Below are 22,754 nucleotides of genomic sequence, written 5' to 3'. Positions count from 1 at the left end.
ACACTGAATATATACACAGCCCGTAGACTCCTCTAGGCCGCAGAAAACACATCTGACCTTGGAGTCCGGAAAGGAGCTTAAAAACTGTTGCACACGACAGCTCCCTGCAACAGTCTCCACCCCAGATCCCCAATGGTGCTGGGAAGGACTCCCGCATAGAGAGCCCTCCATTGGGGACCCTCCCCTCCATCAGACAGCAAGATGACCCGCAAGTCTGATTGAGATTGGGCAATAAACAAAATTAATCAATAAATGACACAGAAACCCGAGTCCCCGGGTCCTCAGCCCTGGTGTGAAGTACGCTGGCCACCAATTTTCCGTTACTAACTGGCACCTCAGGCCCCGCCCAGTCTGGTTTAATTGCTAAATGTTTTCGAACTCGGGTTCAGGCCTGTCATTCTGAGGGAAACAAGGCCTCATTTATTGGTGTGTCCCACCCGAGCGGCTGCTAATGTCTTTAATAAACTGGTAGCAAGGTTTTTCTTAAAGGTGGAAAGAGGTGAAAAACGCAACTAGCGATGCCTCAAAACTCATGGACAGAGAAATCCACTTCATCAGCGCCCCTGCCACAGGACTCAATATTCACCCCCTCCACCACTGGTGCACTGTGTCTGCAGTATGTACGGTCTACAAGATGACCACAGTCAGGCCGTGTGGAGTCAAGGGCCAGGCAACAGAATGGATGGAAAGATCGCTACAAACTTCCCTTAACTCCAACCCTCTGATTTCTGTTTTGTAGCCAGCTTTCCATCCATTCTGCTGCCTGGCCCTTCACTCCACATGGCCTGACCTTGGTCATCTTGTCGATCTTACATACTGTTATGGATAGCAAGCTGGTCACAAAACAGAAAACAGAGAGTAGGGGTTAAGAGTAGCTACTCAGACTAGCAAAAGGTGGGAAGTGGTGTTCCACAGGGATCGGCGCTGGGATCACTATTGTTCACTATTTACATAAACGATTTGGACACGTGAATCAGATGAACAATTTCACAGTTTGTCGATAACACCAAATTGGGAGGTAGAGTTAATCCTGAGGAAGACAAAATGCAAGAAGACATTAATAAATTTCAGAATGGGCATGTAATTGACAAATGAATTTCACTGTAGATCAGTATGAGGTGGTGTGTTAATGAATTTCACTATAGATCAGTGTGAGGTGGTGTGTTAATGAATTTCACTGCAGATCAGTGTGAGGTGGTGTGTTAATGAATTTCACTATAGGTCAGTGTGAGGGGGTGTGTTAATGAATGTCACTATAGATCAGTGTGAGGTGGTGTGTTAATGACTTTCACTATAGATCAGTGTGAGGGGGTGTGTTAATGAATTTCACTATAGATCAGTGTGAGGTGGTGTGTTAATGAATTTCACTATAGATCAGTGTGAGGTGGTGTGTTAATGAATTTCACTGTAGAACAGTGTGAGGTGGTGTGTTAATGAATTTCACTGTAGATCAGTGTGAGGTGGTGTGTTAATGAATTGCACTATAGATCAGTGTGAGGTGGTGTGTTAATGAATTTCACTGTAGGTCAGTGTGAGGCGGTGTGTTAATGAATTTCACTATAGGTCAGTGTGAGGTGGTGTGTTAATGAATTTCACTGTAGATCAGTGTGAGGTGGTGTTAATGAATTTCACTTTCGATCAGTGTGAGGGTGTGTGTTAATGAATGTCACTACAGATCAGTGTGAGGCGGTGTGATAATGAATTTCACTATAGATCAGTGTGAGGTGGTGTGTTAATGAATTTCACTGTAGATCAGTGTGAGGGGGTGTGTTAATGAATTTCACTATAAATCAGTGTGAGGTGGTGTGTTAATGAATATCACTATAGGTCAGTGTGAGGTGGTGTGTTTTGGTGGGAAGAATAAGCAGGCCGCTCACTACTTGGACAAGGAGGTGAAATTGGTTTGCTTTGTGCCTCCCACGATATTCAGCGGGAGGTTAGCGGCGGAGGTAGTTGGTAGCTCCCCGCAGCACTGCACCGCCGGCAACGACGTCATCGCCACACGCAGCACCCCGGCTGCAACCTTGGGTTGCGACCCCTGACCTATCGCCAGATGATATGTCCGACAGGGTCAAGGGTCGTTTCTGCAGCCACGGTGACGCCACTTAAAGGGCAGGTGTCGGGCAGCATCTTTTTATTTTGGCCGACTGCCAGCACCTGCCCCCTTCTTCTTCGGTGTGTCGGCCGCGATCGCACAGCCCGGCGCGCCTCTTGATCCGACACCCCACTCTCCGGTGGTCCAGCAGTGCCCCGGTGTGCGCAGTGCTAGGCCCCTCCCCTTTAATCAGGGAGGGAGGTCTGCTATGACATGGTGCTATGTGCCGACGGGCGTGGCGCTGTTACACGAAGTGCCGTGAAATTCACTGGTAGCGCCTCAAGAGGGAGGGGAGCGCTTCCAGTAGCACCCTGCCTCCTGCCCGGGGCGCTACCACGGAATTTAATGCGCAGGGGTGCTAACTTTTTCGGGGCGCTAATATTAGCCCCGGCGCCACCGAATTTCTCCCTAAGAGTCTAAATGGGCTGGAGGAGCAGAGGGATCCCGGGATACAGATACACAAATCACTAAAAGGAGCGACACACGTGAATAAGGCCATTAAAAAAAAGCACTGGGGTACATTCCTAAAGGAGCCTTCTGTTCCATGCCTAGGAGCTCTGAACCATGGCAGAGAGTGGCTGGGACACGTTTCTCACACACCTCGAGATTAACCCGCACGGCAACTTTGCTGTCAGTGAAGAGAGACAAGAAAGACCAAAGTGCCGTTTGCCCCTCTCAGTGTGGCACTGAAGGATTGTGTCCAGGCTGGAGTTCTGTTCCCGCCATACAATCCTCCCCCAGATTGTCCTTTCTGAGCTCCAGCCAGGTGATGCTAAACACTCAGGTGGGAAAGACAAAAATCTACAACAATGTGTTTAAAACAAAGTTAATTTATTTGACATATATCCAGAACATTAAACTCCAGCCCAGTTCCTGGAGTTATTAACATCAGCAGAAACAATCCCCAACTGTCAGAATGAACATGGTTCAGTCCTGGATGTGATTAACAGCAGCAACAACAACAGAATCCAACCCCTGCAGTCACTTGTGAACTCGCTGGTGTGTCAGCAGGTGGGATGAGCGAGTGAATCCCTTCCCACACTCAGTGCAGGTGAACGGCCTCTCCCCAGTGTGAACTCGCTGGTGTGTCAGCAGGTAGGATGAATTAGTGAATCCCTTCCCACACTCAGAGCAGGTGAATGGCCTCTCCCCAGTGTGAGTGCGCTGGTGTATAGTGAGCTCAGATGACTGCCTAAACCCAGTCCCACAGTGAGAGCACCTGAATGGTCTCTCGTCAGTGTGAACTCGCTGGTGTCTCAGCAGGGTGGATGAGCGAGTGAATCCCTTCCCACACTCAGAGCAGGTGAACATCCTCTCCCCAGTGTGAGTGCGCTGGTGTACAGTGAGGTCAGATGACTGCCTAAACCCAGTCCCGCAGTGAGAGCACCTGAACGGTCTCTCGTCAGTGTGAACACGTTGATGGCGTATCAGATCCCTAGAACCTTTAAAGCACTTCCCACAGTCCGAGCATTTAAAAGGTCTCTCATCAGTGTGAACTCGCTGGTGATTCAGCAGGTGGGATGAATTAGTGAATCCCTTCCCACACTCAGAACAGGTGAACGGCCTCTCCCCAGTGTGAACTCGCTGGTGTGTCTGCAGGTTGGATGACTGAGTGAATCCGTTCCCACACTCAGAGCAGGTGAACGGCCTCTCCCCGGTGTGAACGGTGCTTTTTGCTTCCATATTCAAAGGCCGATGATATTCAGTTCCTGATGAATCGAGTGACTGTCAGATCTTGACGTGATGTTTGGTTTGAGTTTCCCATCTGCAAATATTCCCCTTCTAATACCCTGTAAAATGAATTTGAAACAGGGAGCGTGAGATAGAACCCACGAAAGAGGCAGGTTGTGAAATTGAGCTCAACGAATCTGGTTATTAGTGGGGCCGGCACTAGAAAAAAGTGACCATGAAAGCTGCCGGATTGTCAGAAAATCCCACTGGTTCACTAATGTCCCTCGGTGAAGGGAATCTGCCACCTGGTCTGGGCCTCTGGCCCCTATGGGAGGAGACAGAGAGGTGGGAGTGGGAGGGGGCGAAGGAGATGGACTTTATACATCTGCAACTCGACCAGAACCTTGACAGAACCTGCAAAACCCGCAACCTCCAGCACCTAGAAGGACAAAGGCAGAAGGTGCCTGGGAGCACCATCACCTCCAAGTTCTCCCAGTCACAAACCATCCTGACTTGGACATATATCGCCGTTGCTACATCATCACTGGGTGAAAATCCTGGAACTCCTTACACAACAGCATTGTGGGAGTACCTTCACCACACGGACTGCAGCAGTTCAAGATTGCGGCCCACCATCACCTTCTCAACGGGAAGATGGGGATTGGCAATATATTCACAGAATCACAGAATCACAGAAACCCCACAGTGCAGATAGAGGCCACTTCGGCCCATCGAGCCTGCACCGACACATATCCCACCCGATCCCCGTAACCCCTACACCAACACATTTCCCACCCTATCCCTGTAACCCCACGTATTTAATCCCCTAACACTAAGGGTCAATTTATCATAGCCAAACAACCTACCCTGCACATCTTTGGACTGTGGGAGGAAACCGGAGCATCCGGAGAAAACCCACGCAAACACGGGGAGAATGTGCAAACTCCACACAGACAGTCGCCCGAGGCCGGATTCGAACCCGGGTCTCTGGCGCTGTGAGGCAACAGTGCTAACCACTGGTCTTGTGATCGATGCCTACATCCCAAGAATGAATTAAAACAAATCTGCAGATGTAAACTGGATTAAAAGCCTGCACAGAAATACTTGTTCCTAAAACAATACTCTTTTACATTGTAGGGACAGTGTCTGTTTAACAACCTAATCTCCCCCAGAATCCACCTCCCTTGACAGTCTCACATTGGAAATTGTTGGGTCCTCCTGGACTCAGAAGTACTGGGGGTTAAACCCAGCAACTTCTCCTCCATCTCCACTCCAGCTCAAACTGAAGCAACAAAAAGACCTACACAGGCGGCCAGGGACCTACCTTCCGTCAGCCTGCAATAAAACTCTTCCCCACAGCCACTGACTAATGGCGGCTGCAGCACCCACAATTCCCCGCGCCCCAGAAACCGCTCTATCCAATGCGCTGATTTCCCTGCTGAGAGTGTGCATGCTCCCCGGGGCCACGGGCCATTCTGGGAGCCTGGCTCCTGTCCTTTTCCCGAGTCGGACTCAGTGGAACCGGCTGAAGAAACCGGGAAGCGACGGCTCAGATGGGGGAGGCACTGCACCCTGGATTTCCTGGTGCTAGGACCCTGGCCGCATGTCCGCCGAGCCCGGCTGCTCTGATTCTGATTGAGTTTTTTGATGAGGTAACAGAGAGGGTTGATGAGGGCAATGCGGTTAACGTGGTGTACATGGATTTCCAAAAGGCTTTCGACAAGTGCCACATAATAGGCTTGCCAGCAAAGTTGAAGCCCATGGAATGAAAGGGACAGTGGCAGCATGGATACAAAATTGGCAAAGTGACAGAAAACAGAGAGCAGTGGTGAATGGTTGTTTTTCAGACTGGAGGAAGGTACACAGTGGTGTTCCCCAGGGGTCGGTACTAGGACCACTGCTTTTCTTGATATATATATGTTAATGACTTGGACTTGGGTGTACAGGGCAGAATTTCAAAATTTGCAGATGACGTAACACTTGGAAGTAAAGTGAACAGTGAGGAGGATAGTGATAGACTTCAAGTGGACATAGACAGGCTGGTGAAATGGGCAGTCATGTGGCAGATTAAATTTAATGCAGAAAAGTGCGAAGTGATACATTTGGTAGGAAGAACCAAGTGAGCTAATATAAACTAAAGGGTACAATTCTAAAGTGGGTGCATGAACAGAGAGACCTGGGGGTATGTGTACACAAATTGTTGAAGGTGGCAGGGCAGGTTGAGAAAGCGGTTAAAAAAGTATACGGGATCCTGGGCTTAATAAATAGAGGCATAGAGTCCAAAAGCAAGGAAGTGATGATGAACCTTTATAAAACACTGGTTCGGCCTCAACTGGTGAATTGTGTCCAATTCTGGGCACCGCACTTTATGAAGGATGTGAAAGCCTTAGAGAGGGTGCAGAAAAGATTTACAAGAATGGTTCCAGGGATGACGGACTTCAGTTATGTTGTTAGACTGGAGAAGCTGGGGTTGTTCTCCTTAGAGCAGAGAAGGTTAAGGGAGAGATTGACTAGAATGATTCCAGGGATGAGGGACTTCAATTACGTGGATAGACTGGAGAAGCTGGGGTTGTTCTCCTTAGAGCAGAGAAGGTTGAGAGGAGATTTGATAAAGGTGTTCAAAATCATGAGGGTTCTGGATAGAGTAACATAGAAACATAGAAGATAGGAGCAGGAGTAGGCCATTCGGCCCTTCGAGCCTGCTCCGCCATTCAATGAGATCATGGCTGATCATCCAAATTCAGTACCCTGTCCCTGCCTTCTCCCCATATCCCTTGATCCCTTTAGCCTTAAGAAATATATCCAACTCTTTTTTGAATATATTTAATGAACTGGCCTCCACCGCCCTCTGTGGCAGAGAATTCCACAGGTTCACCACTCTTCGGGGGAAGAAATTCCTCCTCATTTTAGTCCTAAATGTCCAACCCCTTATCCTTAGACTATGACCCCTGGTTCTGGACTCCCCGACCACCGGGAACATCCTTCCAGCATTTAGTCTGTCCAGACCTGACAGAATTTTATAGGTTTCGATGAGATCCCCTCTCAATCTTCTAAACTCCAGTGAGTATAAGCCCAATCGGCACAATCTCTCCTCATACGTCATTCCTGCCATCCCAGGTATCAACCTGGTGAATCTTCGCTGCACTCCTTCCATGGCAAAAACGTCCTTCCTCAGATAAGGCGACCAAAACTGCACAAAATACTCAAGGTGCAGTCTCACCAAGGCCCTGTACAACTGTAGCAAGACATCCTTGTTCCTGTACTCGAACCCTCTTGCTATGAAGGCCAACATACCATTTGCCTTCTTAACCGCCTGCTGCACCTGCATGCTTACCTTCAGCGACTGGTGCACAAGAACACCCAGCTCTCTTTGCACTTCCCCTTCCCCCAATCTACTGCCATTCAAATAATAATCTGCCTTCCTGTTTTTGCCACCAAAGTGGATAACCTCACATTTATCCACATTAGTGCATTTGCCATGTTTCTGCCCAATCACCTAACCTGTCCAAATCGTACTGGAGTTTCATGACATCCTCCTCACAGCATACCCTCCCACCCAGCTTTGTGTCGTCTGCAAATTTGGAGATATTACATCCAATTCCCTCGTCCAGATCATTAATATATATTGTGAACAGCTGGGGTACACCACTAGTCACTGCCTGCCACTCGGAAAATGACCCGTTTATTCCAACTCTTTGCTTTCTGTCCACCAACCAGTTCTCTATCCAAGTCAATACCTTGCCCCCAATCCCATGTGCCTTAATTTTGCATGCTAATCTCTTATGCGGGACCTTATCGAAAGCCTTCTGAAAGTCCAAATACACCACATCCACTGGTTCTCCCTTATCTATTTTATCAGTTACATCCTCAAAAAATTCCAGTAGATTAGTCAAGCATGGTTTACCTTTTGTAAATCCATGTTGACTTTGTCCGATCCTGTCACTGCTTTCCAAGTGCTCTGCTATTACATCTTTTATAATGGACTCTAGCATTTTCCCCACTACCGATGTCAGGCTTACCGGTCTATAATTCCCCGCTTTTTCTCTGCCACCTTTTTTGAATAGTGGGGTAACATTAGCTACCCTCCAATCCATGGGTACTGTTCCAGAGTCTATTGAGTTCTGGAAGAAGACCAGCAATGCATCTACTATTTCTAGGGCCACTTCCTTAAGTACCCTGGGATGTAGATTATCAGGCCCTGGGGATTTATCGGCCTTCAGTCCCATCAATTTTCCTAACACCATTTCCCTACAAATACTGATTTCTTTCAGTTCCACCCTTTCATCAGACCCTAAGTTCCCCGGTATTTCTGGGAGGTTATTTGTGTCCTCCTTTGTGAAGACAGAACCAAAATATGTATTTAGTTGGTCTGCCATTTCTTTGTTCCCCATTATAAATTCCCTTGATTCTGACTGCAAGGGACCTACGCTTGACTCCACCAATCTTTTTCTCTTCACATATCTATAAAAGCTTTTACAGTCAGTTTTTATGTTCCCTGCAAGCTTACACTCATATTCTATTTTCCCTTTCTTAATTAATCCCTTTGTCCTCCTTTGTTGAATCCTGAACTGCTCCCAATCCTCAGGATTATTGCTTTTTCTGGCCAATTTGTATGTCCTCTCCTTGGATCTTATGCTATCCCTAATTTCCCTTGTTAGCCATGGTTGAGTCACCTTTTTTGTTTTATTTTTATGCCAAACTGGGATGAACAACTTCTGTAGTTCATCCATTCGGTCTTTGAATGTTTGCCATGCCTATCCACCGTCAACCCTTTGAGTGTCATTCCCCAATCAATCCTACCCAACTCGCTCCTCAGACCATCGTAGTTTCCTTTATTTAAATTGAGGACCCTAGTTTCTGAGTCAACTACTTCATTCTCCATCTTAATGAAGAATTCGATCATATTATGATCGCTTCGACCCAAGGGGCCTCGTACAATAAGATAGCTAATTAATCCTTTCTCGTTACATAATACCCAGTCTAAGATGGCCTGATCTCTGGTTGGTTCCTCGACATACTGGTCCAGGAAACCATCCCGTAAACACTCCAGGAATTCCTCCTCCACAGTATTGTTACTAATTTGGTTAGCCCAATCTATATGTAGATTAAAGTCACCCATGATGACTGCTGTGCCCTTATTGCACGCTTCTTTAATTTCCCTTTTAATGCCATCCCCAATTGAGGAAATCTACATGATATAAGGGGTTAATTTCAAGTGCTTGCTGGGTAAAAGTTTTCAGACTTGACACTGGGCAAGTGTCGATGTGTAACTAGAGCTATTGCACGTACTCGGACTACAGCCAAGAACAGATGTCTGCCCACCTAATGAGAATGTAGAAGTGAAATAATGAGTTCCTTTGATGTACCAATGACCTGATAACTTGTGACCGTAAGCAAAGCTAGCCTCCCAATATATGATTAAAGAGGACCTCCGGTTACACGATTCATGCCCTGTTATAGATTAACGGTTGACTTATGTGTCCAGGATCCTTCTGTCAATATGTTATTTCTACCTGATGATTAATCTAAAATGTATCCTGATAGAGGAACAAAGGAATGTCAATCAAACTTGTTTGTTACACTGTATAAATATAGAACGCTTACGCTGTATCATTGGAATAGTAGCCTCACCCCTTGAGTAGAGGTGCTGATTCCCCTTGCAAGAAGTGAAATAAAAGGCCTGTCCGTCTGACGAATCCAAGTGTGTATTGTGTCATTACCCAGAGCTAAGAAGTAAGGCACTTCTACAATTTGGAGGTTCCACCGAGATGGCTTGCTGTACCAATTGGTGAGTTAACAGACGCCGAGTACGTTGCTCAGTTGGGAAAATCCCATCAGCCGAAGGTGGTGTTTTGCCACATTTTTGGGACTTTCCCTTCCAGAAGCATAGCTGCGCATAGTCTGTTTATTCCATTGGACAGTACTGCCATCGGGTAATTGACTCACAAGGTTCGGAGGTTAAACTGCCATTGTGACTGCTTCCCTTTCAGAAACGGAACAGAGGACCAGCCATGAGGCGCTGACGCCCCGCGAACAGGATCGTGCAGAAAAGGACTGTATAAAGGTACCAGAGAGAGAAGGTTAAGTCAGGAATTTGATTAACTAAGGAGCTAGCGATTTATTGGAAATTGAACTAGCAAGGTTCCAGCTTGAAGTTAGTTGGGACAAATTGAAGGCCCTTTTTGCTAAAGATTTGGCTAAAGGGAGTAGGGTAGAAGGAGAGAAGAGCTTGAAGTTAGTTGGGACAAATTGAAGGCCCTTTTTGCTAAAGATTTGGCTAAAGCGAATAGGGTAGAAGGAGAGAAGAGTGGGCAGTTGTCTGAAACACAGTGTCAATGTTTAATGTTTATGAGAGTGAGTATTTAACTACTTGTTATTATCAATCAACTTTGCAGCTTTGTCCAGTAAGGCTGCCTAGGTTGGGGATTTAGTAACACTTTGGTTATTGTTTAACAAGTGTATTGTTTATTGTTTATTGTTATATGTATTAATGTTTAGTCATGTCTGATCTGTAGAGGCGTCCCACGCAGATCATAGAGTGTTACGGAATTGTTGTATGTTTTAACTAAAATACTTAAGCTGAAAAAAAAACTGCAGAAGGGGTTGGAAAAGACCCAAGCCGGGGAAGTGAGTCCCACGGCGGAATGTATTGTTGAGAAAATAGTGATGTCTTTTACATGATCCACTAAGCTATTGTGGATTCAGTATTTTCCCCAGTTAGAAATACCTTCCACGAGGGTTGAGAACCCTCGAGTTTTATACGTATGTATAGTTTATTAATCTGATCTGTAGGGGCGTACAACGCAGATCATGGATTCATAGAGTCATAGAGTCATAGAGTTTTACAGCACAGAAAGAGGCCCTTCGGCCCATCGTGTCTGCGCCGCCCATCCATCCCTGTCCAGTCTAATCCCATTTTCCAGCATTTGGTCCATAGCCTTGTATGCAATGGCATTTCAAGTGCTCATCCAAATGCTTCTTGAATGTTGTGAGGGTTCCTGCCTCTACCACCCTTTTAGGCATTGAGTTCCACATTCCAACCACCCTCTGGGTGAAAAAGTTCCTCCTCAAATCCCCTCTAAATCTCCTGCCCCTTACCCTGAATCTATGCCCCCTTGTTATTGACCCCCCTACTAAGGGGAAAAGTTCCTCTTTGTCTACCCTATCTATGCCCCTCATCATTTTGTACACCTCAATCAGGTCCCCCCTCAGCCTTCTTTGCTCCAAGGAAAACAACCCCAGCCTGTTTAGTCTTTCTTCATAGCTGAGGCGCTCCATCCCAGGTAACATCCTGGTGAATCTTCTCTGCACCCTCTCCAAAGCAATCACATCCTTCCTATAGTGAGGCGACCAGAACTGCACACAGTACTCCAGCTGTGGCCTCACCAGCGTTTTGTACAGCTCCATCATAACCTCCCTGCTCTTATATTCTATGCCTCGGCTAATGAAGGCAAGTATCCCATATGCCTTTTTAACCATCTTATCTACTTGTTCCGCTGCCTTCAGAGATCTATGTACATGTACACCGAGGTCCCTCTGACCCTCTGTACTTCCTAGGGTCCTACCACTCATTGTGTATTCCCTTGCCTTATTTGTCCGTCCAAAATGCATCACCTCGCACTTTTCAGGGTTAAATTCCATTTGCCACTTTTCCGCCCATCTGACCAACCCGTCTATATCGTCCTGTAGCCTGAGGCTTTCCCCCTTGCAATTTACCACCCCACCAATTTTCGTGTCATCTGCAAACTTACTGATCATCCCTTTTACATTCTCATCCAAATCATTTATGTAGATCACAAACAACAAGGGACCCAGCACCGATCCCTGAGGTACCCCACTGGACACAGGCTTCCAGTCACAAAAGCAACCTTCGACCATCACCCTCTGCCTCCTGCCACTCAGCCAGTTTAGGATCCAACGCGCCAAGGCACCCTGGATCCCATGGGCTCTTACCTTCTTGACCAGTCTCCTATGCGGGACTTTGTCAAAAGCTTTACTGAAGTCCATGTAAACCACATCCACAGCATTTCCCTCATCCACCTCCCTAGTCACCCCCTCGAAAAATTCAATCAGATTTGTCAGACATGATTTACCCTTGACAAAGCCATGCTGACTATCCCCGATTAATCCTTGCCTCTCCAAGTGGAGACTAATTTTGTCCCTCAGAATTTTTTCCAATAATTTCCCTACCACAGATGTTAGGCTCACTGGCCTGTAATTCCCTGGTTTATCCCTGCTACCCTTCTTGTATAATGGTACTACATTAGCTGTTCTCCAGTCCTCTGGTACATCCCCTGTGGCCAGAGAGGTTCTGAAAATTTGTGTCAGAGCCCCTGCAATCTCCTCCTTTGCCTCCCACAGCAACCTGGGATACATCTCGTCCGGGCCTGGGGATTTATCGACTTTTTGGCCTGCTAAAACCGCTAGCACCTCCTCCCTCTCGATGCTAATATGTTCAAGTATGTCACAATCCCCTTGCCCGATTTCTATGTCTGCATCGTCTTTCTCCATAGTGAACACAGATGCAAAAAATTCATTTAAAACCCCGCCTACATCATCTGGTTCTACACACAGATTGCCACTTTGGTCCCTAATGGGCCCTACCCTTTCCCTGGTTATCCTCTTGCCCTTAATATACTTATAAAACATCTTAGGATTTTCCTTTATTTTGCTCGCCAGTGTTATTTCATGGCCCCTCCTCGCCCTCCTAATTTCTTTTTTAAGTATGCCCCTGCACTTTTTATACTCCTCTAGGGCTTCTTCCGTCTTTAGTCTTTTGTAACTGGAGTTTAGATTGTTTTAAGTGAACCATTTAAGCTGCTAAAATGAGTGCTAGCACCAGTAAGCCACCCGAGAAAGGCACGCCAGCAGCCTTTATGTTAAAGAACTGGTCAATCATCCATTGATCACCTACCAAATTGGTCCAAATGGACTGTAAATAAGACTAGACCCTTTCCCTCAGATGGTTCATTTAACATAGAAAGAATTACTTGCCTCGAGGAATGTTTAACGGAGAAATAGAGAACAGCCAGATAAAAAGACTGCCTCTATGTTTGTTGAGTCAGAAGAAAAAAAAAAATTAATTACCCCGAAGAAACACCTTTCTCCTCTATTATGGTAGGATAACAAGGTAACTATAGAAGGATGAATAAAGGGGAATATAGAGGAAGACGTGGTAGAGTAAGAGGGTATGGACGATCTGGTAATTGTTACAATTGCGGACAACCCGGACATTGGGCAAACCAATGGTCTGCGAAAAATCGTCAGAACAAAACCTCCAATAATGGACCGCCGTTAGAGAATAAAGGTCCTAATTTCACTGTCCATAACCCTTTTTCAGACCAGTCAGGACCCTACAAATGGACAGGGATTTAGGAGAAATAGAGATCAGAATTACTGACTGACACCAGCAGCCCCAGGCGCCACAGACCACCAAATGCCCGTTGTTTCTTTAAATTCACGCAGCGAACCTGAAATTAAAATGCAAATAGCTGGGAGACCTATGTCATTTTAGTAGAGACAGGAGCAACCTTTTCGGTGTTAGGGAAAGGATATTCTGAAGGAATGCCTATTAATGGGAAAAAGACCCCGATAGCTGGATTGGCTGGAATACTACAATACTTGAATCAATCGACTCCCCTCACAGTAAAAGTAGAAGAATTTGAGGAAGAACACTCCTTTCTGTTATCAGGAGATGTCTCTATGAATTTATGTGGAAGAGACTTGCTGTACAAAATGAATGCTACAATCATTTGCTCCCCATCAGGAGTAGTGGTAGAAATCCAAGTAGATAAGGCGTATGAGTACCCAGTAACAGAAATAAAACACCCTGGCCTAGAAATTGAGTTGGCGCCGTGCCAGGGCTTTAGCGCCGGAAATTTAGTGCCGGCGCTAAGTCCCCCTGCGCGCGCCAAAAATTCAGTAGCGCCGCGCCCAGACGGCTGCCGGCGCTACTGGAGGGTGTCAGCGGCTCGCAATGGGCGCTGACTGCCGCATTGCGGCGCTAATCCGCCGCTGTGGCACTCGATGCGGTGCGGCAGCCTGGGGAAGTGCAGGCCTCCTCCTTCCGTTAAGGAGGAGCTGCCTGCACCCGACCGCTGGCTGTTGATCTGTGGAGAAAAATGAGCCCGGCACCTCGGAGAAGTGCCGGGCTCGCGGCCCACACACATCTGTGCTGCGGGGGGGTGTTGGAGGAGTCCGGAGAGGGAGGTGCGGGCAGGCGGCCGCCGGGAAAGCGGCCGGCCGCCACGCGACCTTAATGCGCCGGCGCCAAGACCCGTAGCGAACTTTTGAAAAATCGTTGGTTGCGGCTGCCACGGGCGAGGCGGCCGCAACTCAATTTCGGCGTTCGGGCGCGTTGCCACGGCAACCGGGATGCTGCGCACACCGTTGACGTCATCGGTGCTGGCGCAGCGCAACCGGCTAACGCTGATGGCAGCGCCCAAGTGAATTTCTCAATCGGCTGTACTTGCGGCGCTAGGCCCTCTAGCGCCTTAAAATGGGCACTAACCCCACTCAATTTCTAGGCCCCTGTTCTTTACGCATGGGAAATCGCCGACCCAAGTTTGAGTCCCAAACTTGTCAGTCTGTTAGGAGCATGGGGATTCGTTACAAGCTCCATAAAACAATACCAGGAATCCCTGAAACTAGGGAAATGGCATCCAAAATTGCACTGCACGGCCTGCTATGACAAAACAGGACAAGATTATCAGCCGTTTTTTAATTTAAAATACCTCCTAACTATTAGACTGCACAGCCCTATAAAGTTACAATTAATCCAGCTGCACCATTACCCAAAAGGTCACAGTATCCATTGTCAGAGAAAGCAGAAAAAGGAATTGAGCCAGTGATGGAATCATTGTTAAAACAGGGAGTTAACGCCGGATAGAATAAAGGTCGTTTGCAACACATCGTTGCCAAAAACTAAAAGAGAAATGAAGCATTTTCTAGGAATGACTGGCTATTGTCGACAATGAATATTGAACTATTCAGAAATAACCAGACCACTATTGGGCAGGAGCATGACAAATTTGGAAAATTCACGGTTACCTGACTTCCTCGGGAACCCAGATTAAAAATGCACAAGAAGTGCAAAATCTTTTACTAGCTATTCAGAGACGTAAACAGATTGCAATTATTAAGTGCCAAGCGCACACGGGGCATTTGGACGAGGTTGCGCTTGGAAACGCTGCTGCAGATAGCGCTGCTAAGTCAATAGCTATATAAAGTACTGAACGACAAGTTTCAGCCTTCCCTGTTAGGGAAAAGCCAGAGATACCGCAGCCCCCGTCCTTAGATGATGTGCTGACCCATCAAGATAGGGCCAGTTCTGATGAAGTAAAGGAATGGGTTGTTAATCATTGTTTTAAAAACACTGACGGCTTATGGGTTCATCATGACGGCCGCATGGTGGCACCCAAATCATTACTATCACCAATTGCCCGATGTGTTCATAAATTCACCCATGCGGGCAAAGGGGGGATAGCGGATTATATCCTCAAGACCTGGTATGCACCAGGAATCTAAAATTGTATTATCTGCCAGACCATGAATGCAGGGAAAATAAAGAAGGTACAGCCCGCATCCCACCCAAACCCCATGGGCCCTTTTGTACACTTGCAAATGGATTTTATTGAACTACCTGTGTGTATGAGCTTTAAATATGTATTAGTTATTGTTGATATGTTTTCAAGATGGATTGAAGCGTTTCCTTGTAGAAAGAGTGACGCCACTACTGTTGCTAAATGTTTATTGAAGGACATTGTACCTCGCTTTGGGATACCAGCAAAACTGTCAAGTGACAATGGGTCCCATTTTACGGGAACAGTGATTAAGGAACTATGCAAAGCCTTACAGATTAATCAGCACCTCCATTGCAGTTATCATCCACAGTCGGCTGGACTAGTGGAAAGATATAACGGGATGCTGAAAAATAAGCTTGCAAAACTGTGTAAAAAAACTGGACTTAAATGGGTTGATTTATTACCCATAGCTTTAATGACAATGCGGTCTGCTACCAACAGAACTACAGGATTGTCGCCTCACAAGATCGTCATGGGAAGACCACAAAGATTGCCCTTTTCGGCACCTTTAACAGCCAAACAAATGGACATTCATAAAATGGAGGAAGATATGTTGAGTTATTGCATTGCACTAACCAAATGCATTTCTAGCTTCCATCAACAGGTGAAGGAAGCCCAGGTCGATCCCGCTGAAGGAAAGTGCCATACTTTCGAGCCAGGAGATAAGGTCTACATAAAAATCTTCAAGCGAAAGAATGGCCTTCAACCCAGATTTGAGGGACCCTTCCAAGTACTCCTGACCACAAACACCGCTGTAAAAGTAAAGGAGCGACCAACATGGACACGTGTCCCATTGTAAGAAGGCATCAGTTGAAGACGATACACTGCCAAGATGAACTGGATTTGGACTCTAATAAAACTGTTCCCTTTGTTAACGATAATTGAAACTGCGATATGGATTTAAAAGAATGTATACTTTTAACCAAAAATCTCTTTTATATTATATGTTATAATGAGACCATGAAAGTCCAGCTCCAGGACCATACTATGCAGGTACCCCCGTATCAACCCCTAAATCTTAGGGTAAGACAGGGTAAGATAGTAGAAGAAGATAGTGGACAAAGGCTTGATAAGCTATGGGTCACATGCCCTGATACTGTATTACCAAGTGACAAAACTGCGAACGGAGGGGTTATCTGCAATGGTAATTCAAGGGGAGGACTGGCCCTGACAGCTAAGTCAATGTTTTGTGATAATCCTTTTCATAACTATCATCAAGTTATCTGTACGCTAAAAGACAGAACCTTGCCAAATGCTGGATATGCAGCCACATCCCTGTGCATGCAGACGGTGGAATACCTCTAAGGCCCATTCCCTTCGAAATAGAAGAGATGGTGGGGTGGTTATTACAGTCTAACACCACCTGGAATAAGGAGGCAGCCAGTACATTTCAGACCCAAAATAGTTTAAACCCAGATCAGTTGGAAAATGAATGGAAAGAGGCAGGATACAACCTTATAAAATTTGAAGGGTGGTTTCATCCCCAATATGATAATCGAAGGAATCCAGAGAGTCTATTAGTGACGTCAATGGGAACCGTAAATAAAACAAAAGGAGAAGTCTGTCTGGTAAACGACAATGGAGAAGGATTGATGGTTGGATGGAGTGAGTGCAAATGTAACTACACTTTGACTAAAACTACTACTAAACGACCGGGTGCAGTCGAATGGCCCGACTGGGGATGGTGGAACCTGTCCACAGTACAAAATTTGACTAGTAAAAAATCTGGAAAGGAGAACAAGGAATAGGAATGATGCACCAGATATGGAACAAATTTGAAGCCTATAATAACACCTATAGCACTAGGAAAGCAAATTTTGGAAAATTATTGTGTACAAAAGTCCTTTCCTCATTAACATCAACTCCTCCAGTACCAATGATGTCTGAATATGAGGATATTAAGGGTGAGACCTTTGATGTAGAGTTTCTTAAACTTAGCGAATTAGATTGTCCTTAGAAAGGACAAAAGGGTGGAATGAGGAAATCTACATGATATAAGGGGTTAATTTCAAGTGCTTGCTGGGTAAAAGTTTTCAGACTTGACACTGGGCAAGTGTCGATGTGTAACTAGAGCTATTGCACGTACTCGGACTACAGCCAAGAACAGATGTCTGCCCACCTAATGAGAATGTAGAAGTGAAATAATGAGTTCCTTTGATGTACCAATGGCCTGATAACTTGTGACCGTAAGCAAAGCTAGCCTCCCAATATATGATTAAAGAGGACCTCCGGTTACACGATTCATGCCCTGTTATAGATTAACGGTTGACTTATGTGTCCAGGATCCTTCTGTCAATATGTTATTTCTACCTGATGATTAATCTAAAATGTATCCTGATAGAGGAACAAAGGAATGTGAATCAAACTTGTTTGTTACACTGTATAAATATAGAACGCTTACGCTGTATCATTGGAATAGTAGCCTCACCCCTTGAGTAGAGGTGCTGATTCCCCTTGCAAGAAGTGAAATAAAAGGCCTGTCCATCTGACGAATCCAAGTGTGTATTGCGTCATTACCCAGAGCTAAGAAGTAAGGCACTTCTACACAACCTCCGCCTTACTGTTTGGAGGTCTATATACCACTCCCACTAATGTTTTTTTCCCCTTAGTATTTCTCAATTCTACCCATACAGATTCCACATCATCAGAGCTAATATCCTTCATTACAATTGTGTTAATCCCTTCTTTAACCAGTAATGCTACCCCACCTCCCTTTCCTTTTTGCCTATCTTCCCTGAATATCGAATACCCCTGGATGTTGAGTTCCCAGTCTTGGCCATCCTTGAGCCACGTTTCCGTAATCCCAACCAAATCATATTCATTTACCTCTATTTGCGCAGCCAATTCATCCACCTTATTACAAATGCTCCTCGCATTAAGACACAAAGCCTTCAGGCTTGTTTTTTTAACGCTCGTAGACCTATTAGAATTATTATTTACTGTGGCCACGTTTGAGTTAAACCGTTGATTTCTCTGACTGCCACTTTTGTTTTTCTGCTTCCTATCTTTTGCTTTTATCCTTGTTTCCCTTTCCTCTGTCTCCCTGCTCAGGTTCCCAACCCCCTTCCATTTTAGTTTAAACCCTCCCCCACAGCACTAGCAAACAAACCCCCTAGGACATCGGTTCCAGCCCTGCCCAGGTGCAGACCGTCCGGTTTGAACTGGTCCCACCTCCCCCAGAACTGGTTCCAATGTCCCAAGAACTTGAATCCCTCCCCCTGGCAACATTCCTCTAGCCACGTATTCATCTGAAGTATCCTTCTATTTCTACTCTGACTAGCACGTGGCACTGGTAGCAATCCTGAGATTACTACCTTTGAGGTCCTGTTTTTTAATTTGCCTCCTTACTCCCTATATTCCGCTTTTAGGACCTCATCCCGCTTTTTACCTACATCGTTGGTGCACCACGACAACTGGCTGTTCACCCTCCCCTTCCAAGATGTTTTGCAGCCGCTCGGAGACATCCTTGACCCTTGCACCAGGGAGGCAACACACCATCCTGGAGTCTCGCTTGCGGCTGCAGAAACACCTATCTATTCCCCTTACAATTGAATCCCCTATTACTGTAGCTCTACCACTCTTCTTCCTCCCATTCTGTGCAGCAGAGCCACCCCTGGTGCCAGGAAGTTGGCTGCTGCTGCCTTCCTCTGATAAGCCATCCCCCCCAACAGCACTCAAAGTGTTGTATCTGTTGGAGAGGGGGATGGCCACAGGGGACCCCTGCATTACCTGCCTGCGCCTAGTACTCTGCCTGTTGGTCACCCGTTCCCTTTCTTCCTGTCCAACCTCGACCTGTGGTGTGTCCAACTCCCTAAACGTGCTATTCACGATGTCCCGAGCATCGTGAACGCTCCAGTATGCATCCAATCGCAGCTCCAGCACTGCAATGCAGTCTGTCAGTAGCTGCAGCTGGGTGCACTTCCTGCACACGTAGTTGGCAGGGACACAGGAAGTGTCCCTGAGTTCCCACATATCGCAGGAGGAGCAGATCACGGGGCCCGGCTGTCCTGCCATGATTTACCCTTTAATTAATTGAATTTAAATTAAATCAATCAATCCCACTAATTACACTACAGTTAAATAGTTTACCAACAGTCCCCGCTACACCAGAGAGACCTTAGAAACTATAAACCAGAGTTAAAGTTTAAAAAAGAGAGAAATACTCACCAACCAATCACTTACCTGCTTCCTGCTGACATCACACTTTGATTACTTTTTACCTCTCTCCCTGCTGCTGAGTTGGTCGGGCCTCGTTCGCTGCCGGTTATAAGCTCCGCCTCACGCTGCAATCCTCACCCAGGTCCGATGCTCTGGTCGGGCCTCGTTCGCTGCCGGTTATAAGCTATGCCTCGCGCTACAAGTCTCACCCAGGTCCGATGCTCTGGTCGGGCTTCGTTTGCTGCCGGTTATAAGCTCCGCCTCGCACTGCAATCCTCACCCAAGGCCGATGCTTTGGTCAGGCCTCGTTCGCTGCCGGTTATAAGCTCTGCCTCGCGCTGCAATCCTCACCCAGGTCCGATGCTCTGGTCGGGCCTCGTTCGCTGCTGGTTATAAGCTCCGCCTCGTGCTGCAATCCTCACCCAGGTCCGAGTAGATAGAAACTGTTCCCATTGCTGGAAGGTTCGAGAACCAGAGGACACAGATTTAAGGTGATTGGCAGAAGAACCAAAGGCGACATGAGGAAAAGCTTTTTTACATAGCGAGTGGTTAGGATCTGGAATGCACTGCCTGAAAGGGTGGTGGAGGCTGATTCAATCACGGCTTTCAAAAGGGAATTGGATAAGTATCTGAAGTAAAGAAATTTGCAGGGTTACGGGGAAATGGCGGGGAGTGGGACTCGCTGAAGTGGTCTTGCAGAGAGCGAGCACAGACTCGATGGGTCGAATGGCCTCCTTCTGTGCTGTAACCATTCTATGATTCTATAAAATATTAGAAAGTTTGTTCCACAGAAGCACGGGGTTTATCTGCTTTTATTGATGAATTTAAAAAGTCTCTATTAAAACCTGAGCCAGTGTGTTGTGATGGTGTGGAGATGCCGGAGTTGGACTGGGGTGGACAAATGTAAGAAGTCACACAGCACCAGGTTATGGTCCAACAGCTTTATTTGAAATCACAAGCTTTCAGAGCGCTGCTCCTTCGTCAGGAGAAGTCTGAAGTCACCTGACGAAGGAGCAGCGCTCCGAAAGCTTGTGATTTCAAATAAAGCTGTTGGACCATAACCTGGTGTTGTGTGACTTCTTATAAGTGTGTTGTGAGCCAAAGAGCCTTGTGTCCAATGCGGGGAATAAAGGCCCACAGCCTCCCCGGGCCCCGGGTTCGAATCCGGCCTCGGGTGACTGTCTGTGTGGAGTTTGCACATTCTCCCCGTGTTTGCGTGGGTTTCCTCCGGGTGCTCCGGTTTCCTCCCACAGTCCAAAGATGTGCGGGTTAGGTTGATTGGCCATGATAAATTGACCCTTAGTGTTAGGGGGATTAAATACGTGGGGTTACGGGGATAGGGTGGGATATGTGTCAGTGCAGGCTCGGTGGGCCGAAATGGCCTCTATCTGCACTGTGGGGTTTCTGTGATTCTGTGATTCTGTGACTGGAGAAACTCGCTGCCCTGCGGATCAGACAATCAGCCGGCGCTAGTCCCGCCCCTCGGGCTCTCCGATTGGTTGGAGGACCCGCCGCCGGCTCGCTCCTCCAGCCCCGCCCACTGGGTGCCGCTAGTCCCGCCCCTCGGGCTCCCCGATTGGTTGGAGGACCCGCCGCCGGCTCTCTCCTCCAGCCCCGCCCCGCTCGCTCCCTATTGGTGGGAAGCTCCCGTCAATCAGGCGGCGGTCCCGGGTGACGTGTCCCCGAGGAGATCACGTGCACCGTCCAAGTGCCGCCGCTCGGTCCGGGGCCTCGCGGACTCTGAGGTTTTTCTATTTCTCTCGATTCTCTCCCGATCCACCCCGCGCCATTCTCCACCCAATCGGAGCGGAGAAAACTCACTTCGCGTCACCGATCGCGACTCTGGAACCGACACCAAGGCCTTTCCCCGGAATGGCCCCGCGCCGACTCCGTCCGGCAGGATCCGAGTGCGCAGGCGCAGCTCCGAGTGGGGGAGGGGGTTTGGTCTCCTCTGGGCATGCGCGGTCATTACCCTTGGTGACCGGGAGGGGTCGCTGTGCCGGACTCGGCCCAAACCGCCGCTCCCTGTGCGCATGCGCGGGCTCTCGTCTGTCAATCAACCAGCCGCCAGAAGAGGTCGCTGGTGAGACCAGTGACGGAAGAAAGACTTGCATTTATATAGCGCCTTTCGCCACCACCGGACGTCCCAAAGTACTTTACAGCCAATGAAGTACTTTTGCAATGTAGTCACTATTGTAATGTACGAAATGCGGCAGTCAATTAGCGCACAGCAAGCTCCCACAAACAGCAATGTGATAATGACCAGATAATCTATCATTTTTTATGTTGATTGAAGGATAAACATTGGCTCGGACACTGGGGATAATTCCCCTGCTCTTTCCCACATTACAACAGTGACTACTTCATTGTAGTACTTCATTGGCTGTAAAGCACTTTAGGATATCTGGTGGCACTATATAAATGCAAGTCTTTCTTTCCTGAAACAATGCCATGGGATCTTTTACATCCACCTGAGAGAGCAAACAGGGCCTCAATTTAACATCTCATCCGAAAGACGGCACCTCCGACAGTGCCGCACTCCCTCAGCACTGCACTGGAGTGTCAGCCTGGATTCTTGTGCTCAAGTCTCTGGAGTGGGACTATGAACCCACAACTTTCTGACTCAGAGGCGAGAGTGTTGCCCACTGAGCCACTGGCTGACACTAAAGAGCAAGCAGTTCTGATGAATGGTCATCGACCTGAAACGTTAACTCTGTTTCTATCTTCACAGATGCTGCCTAACCTGCTGAGTATTTCCAGCATTTTCTGTTTTTATTAAAGAAACGAGGGAGTGATTGCTGACGGGAAGAATGTTGGGTCGTCCTGCGCATGCGCACCTCCCTGGCGGCTGAGGCGAAACACCGACTCGCCCCCACCTGAGCTGCTCACGCGTACCAGATGTTGCGGCTCCGCATGCACGCCCGATGTTCCAACCGCGGGGTTTTGTGTGCTGAGCATGCGTGTTGCAGACCGATCGGTACGGGCGATTGTCGAGCAGGAGGGAGAGCACGGGGGCCATGAGCACTTGTGCGGGACTCAGAGTCAACAGAGTGGCTTCTGGAGAGCTGGGGGGCTTGTGGGTATTACAGCCGCCATTACTGCTGATCCTTTCAACCAACCTATGCAGCAGCTGGGGCCTGAAAATCAGCTTCACTGCCCCTAGGTTCGGAATGGGGAAAATTAAACAACAGTTTGTCTGATCCTTTTCTGATCTCAATTTACAGGGTTATAGAAGTGGAGCAGTTACA

At 47.3% G+C, this 22,754-nt stretch overlaps 2 protein-coding genes across 2 annotated transcripts in view; both read right to left on the bottom strand.

The window, feature by feature from the left end:
• The window catches only part of LOC147084213 (uncharacterized), a 746,547-nt gene that overhangs the window by 362,881 nt on the left and 360,912 nt on the right, over nucleotides 1-22,754 (bottom strand). The gene's annotated exons all lie outside the window — the stretch shown is intronic.
• Nucleotides 2,908-21,418, bottom strand: LOC147084216 (uncharacterized). Its single transcript, XM_085979468.1, has 2 exons — nucleotides 21,328-21,418; nucleotides 2,908-3,885 (listed from the first exon to the last, which is right to left on the bottom strand). The coding sequence occupies exon 2, from the start codon at nucleotides 3,776-3,778 to the stop codon at nucleotides 3,077-3,079; it is 702 nt and encodes a 233-aa protein (XP_085835594.1). The 5' UTR covers nucleotides 3,779-3,885; nucleotides 21,328-21,418; the 3' UTR covers nucleotides 2,908-3,076.

This window comes from Somniosus microcephalus, unplaced genomic scaffold (genome assembly GCF_052327205.1).
Source record: "Somniosus microcephalus isolate GS21.2 unplaced genomic scaffold, FLI_Smic_1.0 unresolved_chr9, whole genome shotgun sequence".
NCBI lineage: Eukaryota > Metazoa > Chordata > Chondrichthyes > Squaliformes > Somniosidae > Somniosus > Somniosus microcephalus.
Note: the sequence above shows the minus strand (reverse complement) of the source record. Positions and strands in the feature narration are given on the sequence as shown.

Excerpts from the sequence above, each read along its gene's own strand:
- LOC147084216 (XM_085979468.1), bottom strand. The coding sequence starts at position 3,778 with ATGGAAGCAAAAAGCACCGTTCACACCGGGGAGAGGCCGTTCACCTGC.